The 15,640-nt window shown below is 47.9% G+C and overlaps 1 protein-coding gene across 5 annotated transcripts in view; it reads left to right on the top strand.

Moving 5' to 3' along the window:
* Nucleotides 1–4,687: 4,687 nt before the first annotated feature.
* Nucleotides 4,688–15,640, top strand: part of FCMR (Fc mu receptor) — a 36,662-nt gene continuing 25,709 nt past the window's right edge. For 4 of the 5 annotated variants that reach the window (XR_006699469.3, XM_045396132.2, XM_015449203.3 and 1 more), the window contains exons 1-4: nucleotides 4,688–4,811; nucleotides 12,668–13,003; nucleotides 13,725–13,838; nucleotides 14,817–15,039. Coding sequence is in view for 4 of the 5 variants with exons in the window: in XM_045396132.2 (XP_045252067.1) it covers nucleotides 4,775–4,811; nucleotides 12,668–13,003; nucleotides 13,725–13,838; nucleotides 14,817–15,039 (710 nt within the window). In the remaining variant the exon portion in view is untranslated. Of the gene's footprint in view, nucleotides 4,812–12,667; nucleotides 13,004–13,724; nucleotides 13,839–14,816; nucleotides 15,040–15,640 lie in introns of those variants that run through there. The other variant, XM_015449213.3, reaches the window with a different exon arrangement.

Raw genomic sequence — 15,640 nt, 5'->3', positions numbered from 1 at the left:
AATTGAGTTTAGACGAGAAAAAAAGAGGAGAAAATAAGGATGTAAGAAATGTAAACTTCACAATTTCACCAGCAGTCAGTCTTCCCTTGGGCCCCAACCCCCATCACCCAAGGGCAACAACGGTAGGTAGATGGAACAGGCCCGGTTCTGGGGGTTTTGATCCCCTCAAACTCCAAACATTCAGCTCCTGCCCAGCAGTCCTCAGACCCTAACTCTTAGTCTTAACAACCTAACGGGATGTTTTCAAGGTTTCACTTCCGCCACACATGATGCAAAATCTCCTCCCCACTCCCATCCCACACACCTTCCGCCGTGTCTGGCAGGCCCCAGCCTCAGCACAGCCACACACCACACACTCACACACTCATAATCACACACCACACACTCACACACTCCACAGAGCACACTCATGGACACACACCACACACACATAACCAGACACCACACACTAGACAATGCACACACACACTCATAGCCACATACCACATACTCACACACTCCACAGAGCACACACACTCATAGCCACACACCACACACACTCAACCAGACACCACACACACTCCACAGAGCACACACACACTCATGGACACATAGCACACACACACACATAACCACACACCACACACACTCTAGGCAGTGCACACACACACTCATAGCCACACACCACACACTCACACACTAGACAGTGCACACACACACACTCATAGCCACACACCACACACACTCCACAGAGGACACACACACTCATACTCACCACACACACACTCAACCAGACACCACACACACACTACACAGAGCACACACACACTCATGGACACACACCACACACACACATAACCACACACCACACACTCACACACTAGACAGCACACACATACTCATAGCCACACACCACACACACACACTAGACAGAGCACACACACACTCATAGCCACACACCACATACAACCAGATACCCCCCCCACACACACACACAACCACACACCACACACTCACACACTAGACAGAGCACACACACACTCATAGCCACACACCACATACATTCAACCAGACACCACACACACACATAGCCACACACCACACACTCACACACTAGACAGAGCACACACACACTCATAGCCACACACCACATACATTCAACCAGACACCACACACACACACATAACCACACACCACACACTCACACACTAGACAGAGCACACACACTCATAGCCACACACCACATACATTCAACCAGACACCACACACACACACACACAACCACACACCACACACACACTAGACAGAGCACACACACACTCATAGCCACACACCACATACATTCAACCAGACACCACACACACACACACACAACCACACACCACACACACACTAGACAGAGCACACACACACTCATAGCCACACACCACATACATTCAACCAGACACCACACACACACACATAACCACATACCACACACTCACACACTAGACAGTGCACACACACACTCATAGCCACACACCACACACTGACACACACTCATAACCACATACCACACACACAACACAGAGCACACACACACAGCCACACACCACACATTTACATACACATAACCACACACCACACAATCACATGCTCCACAGAGCACATACACACTAACACACTCCACAGAACACACACACACTCATAGCCACATACCACACATTTACACACACTCATAACCACACACCACACACTCACTCCACAGAACACACACACACTTATAGCCACACACCACACATTCATACACACTCATAGTCACACACCACACACACTCCACAGAGCACACACACAGCCACACACCACACATTCACACACACTCATAGCCACATACCACACATTCAAACTTACATACAACACACACTGCACACTCGTACTCATAGCCACACTAGAGCCAAAAATCTTTGTCCTAAATACAGGGACATTAGTAAGTTTTTGCTGATGTATCACATTCACACACACACACACACTCCACATGGCACACACTCACACACTCAGCCACACACCACATTCACACTCACACACAGCACACAGCACTAACACTCACATACTCATAGCCACACACCACACACTCACACTCATACACTTAGCCACACACCACACACACACACTCATAGCCACACACCACACATTCACACTCACACACTCCACATAGCACACTCATAGCTACACATCACACATTCACACACACTACAAACAGCGCACACTCATAGCCACATACCACACATTCACACACGCACATACTATGCACAGGGCACACTCACACACTCACAGCCACACACCACACGTTCACACACACACTACACACATCACACACTCACAGCCACACATCCTACATTCACACACACATTACACAACACATACACACTAAGCCACACATCATACATTCACACACTCACACACCACACATCACACACTCACTGCCACACATCATACATTCACACAGACACACTACACATACCACATTCACACACTCATAGCCACACACCACACATTCACACACACTACACACATCACACACTCACAGCCACATACCACACATTCACAGACTCACATACTGTACACTCACACACTCCACAGGACACACTCACATAGAGCCACACACCACATATTCACACACACACACTACACACATCACACACTCACAGCCACACATCCTACATTCACACACACTACACAGCACATACACACTCATAGCCACACATCATACATTTGCACACTCACACACTACACACATCACACACTTACTGCCACACATCAAACATTCACACACGCTACACATAATACACTCACACACTCTTAGCCACCCACTACATGTTCACACTCTCACTACACACACACTATAGACACACCACACACACACACCACACAACACACATTGCACCCTCACACACCACACCTCAGTCACATACCACCCATACTTCACACGCTCAAACATCAGTCATACAACACACACCACACACTCACACATTCACACATATATTCATACTCACACACTCTTGCCCCCACACACATCATGTCCATTCATTCATATTCTCCTTCTCTGTCTCTCCAAGACAGCCCCAGGTCTCGAGCCCAGTGCAGGGTGAAGCCCAGCTGTGTGACAGCTTTGGGGCATTGGGAAGAGCCCACTAAGTAGGGCAGAGTGGGACTGATCCCAGCTCGGAGCTCTGGCACTCACTAAGCAGAGGCCCGAGGCTGCCCTCGGCCATCTTGGCCCATTTCGGGGCTGGAGGACATCACAACCACAGCTGCTCTGGGCCAGGGGAGACTCAGATAGGGATGGGGCAGGGCATGCTGCCCGCCCCCACACACACTTCCTCTGCACCTGCTCTGAGCCTCACATTCAACTTCCACCGCGGATGTTGTTGTTTTGGAGAACATGTGACAAGTCTGCTGTGTGGGGGCGAGCAGGGAGTGGCTTACATGACCACTGTGGAATCGGCTCTGTCAGTCACACCCTCCCCAGAAACAGTATGAGAATAACCTGGATCCTCCAGGGGCACAAGAGGTCCTTGCACCTGAGGTTGGGCCCTGGGAACTGACCTCCAGGGATGAAACTTCCAGAAACAGAGCCCTGGGAATGCCCTTATAAGTAACACCCCTGCGCAGCTCACAATGAAGGCTGCTTAAACCACTTCCATGCCTGTGGGTTCTGCTGGGCCTCAGAAAAGCCATGTGAGGTGGGCAGGGCAGGGGCAATCCCTACTTTATCAAGGAAAAAACCGAGGCCCAGGGAAATTTGCCCAAAGCTAGAAAGTGCCAAGGCAGGACAAGACCTGAGGTCTTCTGACTTGCATCCAAAACTCTTCCCAAGATGCCCTGTGGCCTCAGCATCTCTCTCCATCAGTCATGGGCCTTACCCTTGGGCCCTTGGGGTCCTGGAGGAGGGCTCTACCAGGCTGCCGTGACTTCAGGCAAAGTGGCTGGATGACCTGTCATAGCCCAGTTCTTGTATTGCCCTGGTGGTCACTGGACAGAGGCCTGAGCCCTTGCCACAGGGCAGCACCTTGTGGGGACAGTTGGGGGAGACGAAGGGTGAGGGATGGCTGAGGTGCTGCGGAGCTATGGTAAAGTCCCCAGGAACTATGTTCTGCAGGAGGGAATGCCAGGGACCATCTAGTCCCAGCTTCATTTATTTCCTAGATTGAAGAAATTGAGGCTCAGAGAAAAGTAATGGATTGCTCAAAGTCCATAGTTAGTATCCCCACATAGTAGGTGCTCAAAAACGTTTGTAAAGATGAGTTAACTGGTGACTGGTAAGGACTACAGTCAGCATCTTCTGACTTCAGGCCCAAGCATCTGCCCATACAGCCTTTCTCAGGTGGGGAAAATTGGTGATAAGGCTCTTTATCCTGAAGGCCAAATGAAAGCAAATGACCCCAGCTCGGAAACCAATGAGTATAAGGAAAGCACGGGAGGCCCTGCTAAGAAAAAGCACCAAGACAAAGGAATATCTGCTAATAGTCTGGAGGAACTTCCTAGATGCCTTTTGAGCAGGGTGACCCTTTCTTACTCCACATAACATGTTTTCTCAGCTCCTGACTTCCTCTGCGGTTTGTCAGCACTCTCTTTTTAGCCTAAGACTAGTTAGCAAACAAGGGAGGTTGTCATTTCCTCATCGTGAAGCTTTGTTCCTCGTGGGGGCTAGAAATCTCTTTCTAGCTCCAGATTGTGAAGGCTTCCTGAGTAAGCAGCGTGTCTCCATCCCCCTCTCTAGGGGCTCTTGGGTGGATCTTGCACTCTAGAAGGAACAATGGACCTCTGGCTTTGGTCACTTTACTTCCTGCCAGGTAAGTACTATGGGGAAACACTTCAGACCTCTGAATGAGGTTTGAATTGGCCACAAGTAGAAGAGTTGCCTGGTAGCTCTAGCTCTGATGTTTCTGGATGGATTCAGTTGCAAACCAACACCTAGGGTAGGACAAGAATGGAGGCCACGTGAGGTGTTGGATGCCCTCCTCACTCATTCCCAGGGCTCTGCTAATGCTCCTTTCTCCACTCCAGACACTCTCCTGTTTCAGTCAGGTGTTAACTCTGTCACCCAGGCTGGAGTGCAGTGGTGTGATCACAGCTAACTGCAGTCTCATACTCCTGGGCTCGAGTGATCTTGTCACCCCAGACTCTCTAGTAGCTAGGACTACAAGTGCATGCCACCATGCCCAGCTAATTTTTAATTTTTTTGTAGAGTTGGGGTCTTGCTATGTTGCCCAGGATGGTCTTGAACTTCTGGCCTTAAGTGATCCTCCTGGCTCAGCTTCACAAAGCTCTGGTATTACAGGTGTGAGCCACTGTGCCCAGCCAGGTGTTAACTCTTAAGAGTTGAAGATGTCATCTCTCCTAAACGTATTGCGTATTATTATGGGATCTTGAAGCAAGTGTCTCCATACTTCTTTCTTCTTACCTCTATGCTCTTTCTATAGATCTTTTTCAGTCCTGAATTTCCAGCTTTCAACCCTAAATGAAAACTCTGTAATCCATTCAGTAGCTCTAATCTATTTCCTGAATTCCATATCTCAATTTACAGCTGTCTCCTGGGCAACCCCTACTTCAATATTCCACTGAGATTTGAAATGTAGCCCACCTAACCTTACCTCAAACTCCTCATTGATCACCATCCGAACCAGCTATTTCACCTGTCTGAAGTATCTCTGATCATCAGCCACAAAATGCCAGAATGGCTAATTACCACCTCTTCCGATTTATCCTCATTCAGACCTTGATCCAATCAATGGCCAAATCGTGCAGTTTCTAGATCCGTATCTACCGGGATAAGAAGCAGCAGCAATTGACATTAGGAAGGTAACAGAGGAAATGAACAGGAAAAGAACACACAACCCCCTCTTAACTATCTTTCCCACTTCTTCTAACTCAGGATGCCTGCAGCACCAGATTAATTTTCCTAAACTTGACTTCTAATCACAGGATTACCTCTCCCAAGAACCTCTAATGACTTCTACTGCCTACTGAAGTCAATGTACACTCCTCCCTGTACCCCCCTTTCATAGCTCTGAGCCTACCACACTCCCCAACACTTTCTTAACCTCCGGCGAATAGGACTTCTCCTTGAACACAAGCCATACACTCCTGCCACCATGCCCTTGCCCATGCTGTGCCTTCTGCCAGGACCAGGAACACCCTTCCTCTCACCTTCACCATTCTTTTTTTTTTTTTTTTTTTGAGACAGAGTCTCTCTCTGTCGCCCCAGCTGGAGTGCAGTGGCATGATCTTGTCACACTGCAACCTCCGCCTCCTGGGTTCAAGCGATTTTCCTGCCTCAGCTTCCCAAGTAGCTGGATTACAGGTGTGCACCATCGTGCCTGGCTAAATTTTGTATTTTTAGTAGAGACGGGGTTTCACCATGTTGGCCAGGCTGGTCTTGAACTCCTGACCTCAGATGATCCACCCATCTTGACCTCCCAGTGTGCTGGGATTACAGGCTTGAGCCACCACACCTGGCCACCTTCACTTTTTATGGGTTCTTCAAAGTTCATCTCAAACTTCACCTCCTTCTTGTAGACATTCCTGAGGCCCCTCTTCTGAGCCCAATAGCTGCCTTGTATTATGTTTAATGTGTGTCCATCTTAATTTGGTTTATTCAGTGACAAGTTCCTTGTGGGTTGAAATGGCTTCCTATTGATGTCTGCTTTCTTTGCGATGTCTTGAGTATGAAAGAAACGCAGGTATTTGTTGAGCTGAAGATTGAAAATCTCTAAAAGTCCAGTGGAATGGAGTTTACATGAAACATCAAACACTGTGAGAGGCCGTAGGACATAGGAGGGTATGGTGGATGGTTAACTAAACTTAGGCCTGAGGAGGAAGAGGGGATTTGGTGGGGAGTGGAAGACCTAAAGGCATGAAGGATCCTCAAATTGCACGACTTCAGTCTGTCCTGAGAAGTACCCCCATTCTAGGTGGGCCAAAAGGGATCTCACTATGGGCCCCACCCTCCTCCAGTCATGCCCATGCCCACAGGGTGAGGAGTTCACAGGCCAGGGAGATGCATACGCCCCAAGCCCACACCCAACCCCACTTTTTTGAGACAGGATCTCACTCCTGTCACCCAGGCTGGAATGCAGTGGTGCAATCACGGCTCACTGTAACCTCAACTTCCCAGACTCAAGTGATCCTCCCACCTCAGCCTTCTGAGTAGCTGGGACTACAGGCACATGCCACCACTCTTGGCTAATTTTTGTATTTTTAATAGAGATAGGGTCTCACCATGTTGCCCAGGCTGGTCTCAAACTCCTGGACTCAAGTGATCAGCCTGCCTCAGCCTCCCAAAGTGCTGGGATTACAGGCCCCAGCCAGCATGCCCTACCCAAACTCTCTTTTAGAACTAGAATTCCCTGTCCACATGACTGTGGGCCCCTTTTCAATGATGGTGCAAGCTTCTATCCTGGGTCTTCCTCTTGAGATTGACCCCTGGCCTATAAAAGGTGGCCACAGGTGGCTATTTGGGAAGAAGGTGGGGAGTGGACAAAGACTGTACTTGCAAGCTGAGGTATCTACTATGTATATACCAGGACCCCTGTGCTGTGGGCAGGAGGAAGGGATGAGAAGGAAGGTGGGCAGAGGCTGGGGGCAGGAAGCTTGGGGTTGTTTTCCCTGCATGGCCACGGAGTAGAGTGAACATCCAAAGAGGGTGCATTTGTCAAGCTAGGTAAGTAAAGCGAATTTTATTTAACAGTTCATTCACTTGATTTATAACTTAAAAATATTCAGATATACGGTATTTGGGCCTTAATTTGTACTCCTACCCCAGGTCCTGCAAATGCTGGGGTGGGCCTCCCTAGGGCCTAGTACATGAGGCACAAACTGTAGGCCACTTTGCCTGGAGCCCTGTCTAGAGCTCTTTAATAAAGCAAGGCAGTGTCATGCAGTGTGAGCTTTCAAACCTTTTTACCTTGACCAATACTACATACATACACACATACATACATACAAACATATATACATACATACATTTGATGCTGGGACCCAGCGCACGCGCGCGCGCGCGCACACACACACACACACACTTAAAATTTATTCTTTATTCTTTGACATGAAGATGAGTTCTAGGCTTCAGCAGTTGGGTGGATGATGAGATCATTGGAAGAGTATGTGAGGGTTTTGGAAGAGAAATCAGTTCTTTCTTGGCTGTCCTAAGTTTGGCATATATCGTACACATTCAAGTAGGGTCCGAGTGGAGACGTCAGAGGCAAGTCTGGAGCTCAGAGGTAAAACTGGAGATCATGTTTTGATGGAATCTATAGCATTAGCCATAAAAGCCATGGGAGTCAATGAGCGAGTGAGGGCAGAGAGGGAGGGAGGACAGAGAAAAGAACAGGTGCAAGGCACAGGCCCTGGGCTAGCCCAGTATGGAGAGGTGGGAGAGAAGGAGAGGAAGAACGCAGGCTGACAGGGAGCCACCACTGAGGGTGTGCACTGGGGAAGCCACACCAAGGGCGTGTTTCAAGATGGGCCGGCTCCATTCTGTCAACCGCTGCTGAGAGGATGAGGGGAAACAAAGATAAAGAGGCAACCATTACATGTGGCAACAGGAGAACTTCAGTGACTTGACAAGAGCAGTTTCAGCGGAACACTGGACACGAAATTCTGATAGGAGTGGATTGAAGAGAAATTGGGAGGTGTGGAAGTGAATCTGATTTAGCAAATTTGATGACTGGTTTGATAAAGAGAATAAAGAGGTGTGTTGGCAGGTGAAGGGGAGGCAAAGGTCAACTGGGGAGTTTTTAAAGATGGGCAAAGCCAGGCACGGAGGCTCATGCCTGCAATCCCAACACTTTGGGAGGCCGAGGTGGATGGATCGTTTGAGCTGGGATTCAAGACCAGCCTGGGCAACATGGTGAAAGCCCATCTCTACCAAAAATTTAGCCACGTGTGGTGGCAGGTGCTGTAATCCCATCCATCTACTCAGGAGGCTGAAGTGGGAGCCTCAATTGAGCCCAGGAAGTGGAGACTGCAGTGAGCCAAGATTGCACCACTGCACTCCAGCCTGGGCGACAGAGAAAGACCCTGTCTTAAAAAAAGAAGAAGAAGAAAAGATGGGCAATAGCAGGACATGTGTGTAAGCTATGGCAATGCTAGATGAGAAGGCCATTTTTCTCCAATAGCCAGAGAAAGAAACAGGATCATTGCAGACAAGAAGAACTAAAACATATGTGAATGATGGACTCAGGATACAGGTGCAGGGGCTGGCCTTTGAAAGGAGATGGACACTTCATTCGTTGTGACAGGCTGCAGGCCTGGACACACCCAGGCTACTGTATTTGGAAATAAGAAGCTGAGTGGGATGTTTCTCATCCTTTTAAAAAAAATCCATGCCCCTTTTGATAAACATAAAAATCACAGGCCAACTCTCCTCTTCCTGAGATCTGCTCTGATTTGAGTTGACTAGGTCCTCATTTGCACTTCCACTGGAAAATCACCCCTAAGTGGGTGCCAGAGTCCCTCTCCAGAGCTCCCCAGCCACCAAGGACCTATGAACCTTGACCTTATTTTGTATGGTGAAAATGTTTTCCCATTTTCCAATCATGTATTTACATCCACTTATATATTGAGAGTGATTCTTAAGCCACATTTCTCCCTCTTCCCTATCATAACCACTGAAAATCAAGTCACCAATTTAGAGATTAATGTCACTTAGCAGCCTCTCAAAAATATTACTATTGAACAGGTTGGTTCCTTTCGAAGCCTTCTCCAATTCCTCCTTTTCTTCTCCGGAATCATTTGTAAATGTTATATAGCCCAGGATTGCAGAAATGCAAGGGCACCTGGGACACTTGTTGAAAAACACATATTTCTAGACCATGCCACAGATACATGTAATCACCATTCCCAAGCACAGGATCAGGTCGTCTGCATTGTAGCCATTCTCCTCAGATGAGTCTCATGCACACTGTGCTACTTTAGATGCCTAAACTAGTAGCTTATATCTGTCTTTTCTCTGTTTTCAAAATCTGCTTTACTAAGTCTTGGGAATAGGTTAGAAGCTACCATGAACTTGAGGAGAACTAGTTTCTTTTTCTTGGGGTCTGGTCATTTTCACATCACCAGCTACTGCTTCCTTGTGGACCAGAGCTCAGCCTAGCCAGTAGCTTTCCTTGCACTTCATCCATCCAGGGTCTGCACAAGGAGCTGAACAGGCAAGCCAGGGATTTACCGAAAGCTCAACCCTGGGTAGCCTGAGGCTGCTGGAGGTTGCTACATAAGTGATGACCCCATTTCTGCTATCCTCCCCCTGCCCATTTTGTACCATCTTGCTCTGGGGAAAGTGGCATTCACACTCCTTCCTGGCTGGGTTAGTCTCATTCAAACACTTCCATGTGCTTCCACCCTCGGCGTTCAGCTTCCCACATAGGTGGGGGCTGTCTGGATGCAAAAGGTGATTCCTCCAGACCTCCCTTTGATTGTATCTTTGTCTGTTGATTGACACTTTGTGACAGGTCACCTTTCCATTGCAATGTCTAGTCGTGAAGCTACCTCATGACTCGATTTCCAGTGGGTTTAAAGCTGTGCTGGGTTTTTCATGTGAGGGTTTCCATGTCAGAGTTCATGTTTTTGGCTGGTCCATCTGCCTTAGTTGGCTATTAATCAGACATGGCCTTACCCTCTTCTGTAGTCTTTACCACGTTTATGTCAGCTACACTTTTAGATCTCAACATGCTCCCGTACATCCTCCCTCTCTAACCCTCCCCACCCTTCCCAACACCCTTTTCTGCTCCCACAATTGTTTTTACCTCTTTACCATTGTCAGAATTCTTCCCTTTGCCCAGCATGTCTTTATCCCAAAGTCTCAATCCCCACCTGTTTCCTAAGCTTCCCCTGACTCTCATTTGACTAAACTCCCTAGTGCTCTTCTTAATGCATGCCCTGTGGATAAATCTCAGTACGTTTGCAAACTTCTCTCCGCCCATGGACATGCTATGTTCTCTCTCATATCCTGGTCTTTTAGGGGACTGTTCCGGCTGTTTGGAAGACTCTCTTCTCTTCCACTTCAGCCTTCCAGCCCCACCTCACCACACACGCACACGCTTTACCCTACGAACTTTCTTCCCAGAAATATGCAGACACTTATGGGATCCACTTAGTTGGCAATTACTCAGGCATGGCCTTACCCTCTTCTGCAGCTGACTCAAGTGCATTAGACCTGACCTCTCTCACTCAAAGCATAAGCTTTATGATGTCAGGGACTCATGAACCATATCTTTTATCCCTCCCCATCACACATACAGTGTGTGCACACCTATGCACACATGCACACACACCCTCAATTCCCCTTCTATGTCCCCCGCCTCTGTGATGAGCATCGTCACTCTCAGTTGCCCTCCATACCCATTCCTTCAGGTCACAACTCAGACATCGCTTATTCCAGAAAGCCTTCCTCCAACCACGCCACCCCCTGCAACAGCCTACATCAGGTGCCCGGGTTCGCTCCTTCCAGGGAACCCCGTGCGATCTCTCTCATGGGATGTATTACACTGCTCACTGGCCATTGATTGGTATCACTCACTAAATGATTTGTTCCTGAGGGAGGAATGCCGGCTGGTTTACTGTCACAGGAAAGACATTCAATAAACGCTTGTTGAATTATTTAATAAATAGAGCTGCAGACGAATGGTTGGATGGATGCGGCTGAGCGAAACCAAACTGGAAAGGAAAACCTGTTGCAACACAACCGCACCATGCTGCCAGCACCACGCTGAGGTCACATGGGGGCTGTATGCTGTTTGGGGTCACCTGAGGCATATTGTGTCTCCTTGGAGTGGGAGATATACTTTTGATTATCATCTCAAGGGTTTCGTGTCTGGTTCCTTATGGGTTTGGGTTTGGTGGTGAGGCCACAGTTGAGGGTTAAATTAAGGTAACACTAGGGCATAGGATTGGGGGTGAACATAGAGCTGGCCTGAGGTTGTGGGTAGGGTGGGGGATGGGACGAGGCTGAAGTTGAGACTAAGGGTAGAAATGAGAATAAGGGTCGGGCACAGTGGCTCAATCCCAGCATTTTGGGAGGCCGAGGCAGGCAGATCACTTGAGGCCATGAGTTCGAGACCAGCTTGGGCAACATAATGAAAACCCATCTCTACAAAAAAGACAAAAATTAGCCAAGCATGGCAGCATGCACCTGTAGTCCCTGCTACTTGGGAGGCTGAGTTGGGAGGATTGCTTGAGCCCAGGAGGTTGAGGCTGTAGTGAGTCATGATCACACCACTGCTCTCCAGCCTGGGTGACAGAGTGAGATCCTATAAGAGGGAGGGAGGGAGAGAGAGAGAGAGAGAGAAGAAAGAGAGAGAGAGAGAGGGAAGGAGGGAGGAAGGGAGGGGAAAAGAAAAGAAAGAGAGAGGAAGGAAGGAAGGAAGGAAGGAAGGAGGGAAGGAAGGAAGGAAAAGAAAGAAAGAGAGAGAGAAAGAAAGAAAGAAGAAAAGAAAGAAAAGAAAAAGAAAAAAGAAATGAGGATAAGGCTGTGGCTAAGGATAGGCTGAGGCAAGGCTAATAATGGGGACAGGGCTAGATCTGGGGATGAATGTGAGATTAGGCTGGGTCTTGGGCTATGGTTGGCGAGAGAGCTGGAGCTGGGAAATGGATGGGGCTGGGATATAGCTAGAGATGGGGCTCCCTCTGCATTAATCTCTTCTCCCTGCAGTGTCAGGGGCCCTGAGGATCCTCCCAGAAGTAAAGGTAGAGGGAGAGCTGGGCGGATCAGTTACCATCAAGTGCCCACTTCCTGAAATGCATGTGAGGATGTATCTGTGCCGGGAGATGGTTGAATCTGGAACATGTGGTACTGTGGTATCTACCACCAACTTCATCAAGGTGGAATACAAGGGCCGAGTCACTCTGAAGCAATACCCACGCAAGAATCTGTTCCTAGTGGAGGTAACACAGCTGACCGAAAGTGACAGCGGAGTCTATGCCTGTGGAGCGGGCAGGAACACAGACAGGGGGAAGACCCAGAAAGTCACCCTGAATGTCCACAGTGGTAGGTTCCTCTGCTGATTGGAGGCTTAGACTACCCAGAAAATGGGAAGACTGGGACAGTCATCTAACTGTAACAGTCCCCTAGACTCTGACACTGTTGCCATATAAGCCACATAATGATTGAGATCCATATGAAACCTCGTAGTCAATTAACTTCATGGTCCACAGAATTTTCTACCCAACATGGACGTAAGGAACAAGATAGGCACTCTCTTTGTATTGTCCATCCTACCCAGGGCATGAGGGGAGTGGGGGCTTGAGATTGAGGAGACGCTCTGAGATGGAGGAAATTGGAAGCAAAGTGACATAACTATCCTATGTAATTGTCCCATGAGAAATAAAGGAAAGACACTAATTTACCCAGCCACACTTATAGACCAATCTTATTACTCTATGACCTGATCCTTTATTTCTCTGGAATCCTGCCTTTCTCCTTTCCTCCACCGAGTTCCCCACACATATGCAACAGTAATTTAACAGCCTAGAATCCCAATGACCTCTGCTGATTTTGCAGGGAATGTTGACTGGACTAGGGGAACCAGTATTTCCTCCAGGGAAGCCCCCAACCCAGCTCCTGTTCTGCTTCTTTCAGTGGACCCTGCCCTCATCCCCTCACTGTCATCCACTTTGGCTGAATTAGCTTCAGTTTACACCAACAGACCCTTCCCCAAGCCTCAGTCTCCTCCTAGAGATCACCAACACATTCTGCTTCCCTCCAATAGAATACGAGCCATCATGGGAAGAGCAGCCAATGCCTGAGACTCCAAAATGGTTTCATCTGCCCTATTTGTTCCAGATGCCTCCATATGCCAGTTCTTCCAAAGTCGTAACCAGAGGTCAGTTCATCATAGTGAGGGTAGGAGAGGTGGGTGAGATGCTGTGGCAGTGTGAAAATGGAGGAGGGGGTCTATGTTCAGTTCATAGAGTGGCTGGCAGAGCTGAGCTGAGTCTTAGGTGTGTATTCCCTGCCTTTAGAGAGGGTACATACCTCCCTGAGATCTGCTGTCCATATCCTTCAAGCCTGTCCGACAGTCAGGTCACCTGGTCCTAGCTGCAGAATTTATGTACTACCACCAGGTGGCACCACAAGCAATGACGTTTGTGCTCCACTCACAAAATCCAGCTCTTTTATGAATGACTGCGGAAACCAAGACTGGGCAGACATTTCCCAGCTGGAGATCATCATGTCTCGTGCTCCCTGTAGGGCTGTCTTCTACCTGCTGGCATCTAATGATTTTTAACTCTATTTTGCAACTAAAAGATTAAGGATGTTCATACTAATGATACCTTTACATTTTGATATCATTGTCCAGTTTTAAATGCATTTTGACATGCAATATTTCCATCATATTATCCCATATGCCGATGAAGTGGATACATTAATTGAACAACATTACACTAGGTAACCGCACTGAGAGCCAAGAGGGATAGTGTAATTGAACAGATCGTGTAGCCAAGGTTGTGACTGATAAGTGTGAGATGGGGGAGAACAGATTAGCACACAAATACAGCACAAGGCAGAGTGGGAATAGAACTACAAAAAAGCTTCTCCCTCTGCTCAGAGGGGGGCAAGCTCTTCTACCTCAGAAGTCAGGGAAGGCTTCCTGGAAGAAATGGTATTTGAAGCAAATATACTTGGAATTGACTAGGCCTGGATAGCATGTTAAGAAGGATTTTAGGCCACGAGGACTGCAAGAACAAAAGTAGTCTGCATAAAAGGGAAGGGTATGTTGTGGAAAGAAGTGGTGACCTAATCCTGTTGGAGAATAGAGTATATAAAAGGAACATCATTTTTTTCCTGCTACCTCCTGCAGTTACCACACCAGCTCAAAGGACCAAGGTTCCTCCAGTCCACCACTCCTCCCCCACCACCCAAATCACCCACCACCCTCGAGTGTCCAGAGCATCTTCAGTAGTAGGTGACGAGCCCCCAACCTTCCTGCCATCCACTACAGCCTCAAAGATCTCAGCTCTGGAGAAGCTGCTCAAGCCTCGGACAGCCAGCTACAACCACCACACCAGGCTGCACAGGCAGAGGTAAGAGAACACTGTCCAGGATCTAGATGTAGGCTGGAATTAGGAGATCCACTGAAACCCACTGCAATGCCCATTATTAGACACCCTCCTTGGCTTTGTCTCTAGGCCACTGTGAAATATACCACCTATGAATATAGCTCATTAACTCATTAGCTCTTTTAACAAAAACACACTTGTCAATGTCCCAGCATTGATCCTGTAGCAACTAGTGAGACCCAGCTCTTCCTGTCACTCAGATTCATTCAAATCTATTTTGATGGGGAAGAACTAAATGAGAATAAAAATAAACTTAACTATTAAACTAGTAATATAAAATTACTTTCACTCATTTCCTTTTACTGTTTTAATGTGGCTACTAGGAAATTTAAAATTACTATATGTGACTCACATGTCTCCTGGACAGCACTGGTCTAAAGGCTGGGGTGCAGTCCAGGGAAGTACTGCAATATACCACTAGGGGGAAGCATTATAGCAGACTCAAAAAAAAAAAAAAAAAAAAAAAAACAACCCCTACAATAATCAAAACTGGTTTTGCATAAGCAAAGACAAAGGTGTTAGTGAGAAACAGGACCTCCAAAATCATTTGGGCTCTATAGGTATG

This window comes from Macaca fascicularis, chromosome 1, assembly GCF_037993035.2.
Source record: "Macaca fascicularis isolate 582-1 chromosome 1, T2T-MFA8v1.1".
In the NCBI taxonomy this organism is placed as follows: domain Eukaryota; kingdom Metazoa; phylum Chordata; class Mammalia; order Primates; family Cercopithecidae; genus Macaca; species Macaca fascicularis.
The sequence above is the reverse complement of the archived record's forward strand: the minus strand, read 5'-3'. Positions and strand labels throughout refer to the sequence as shown.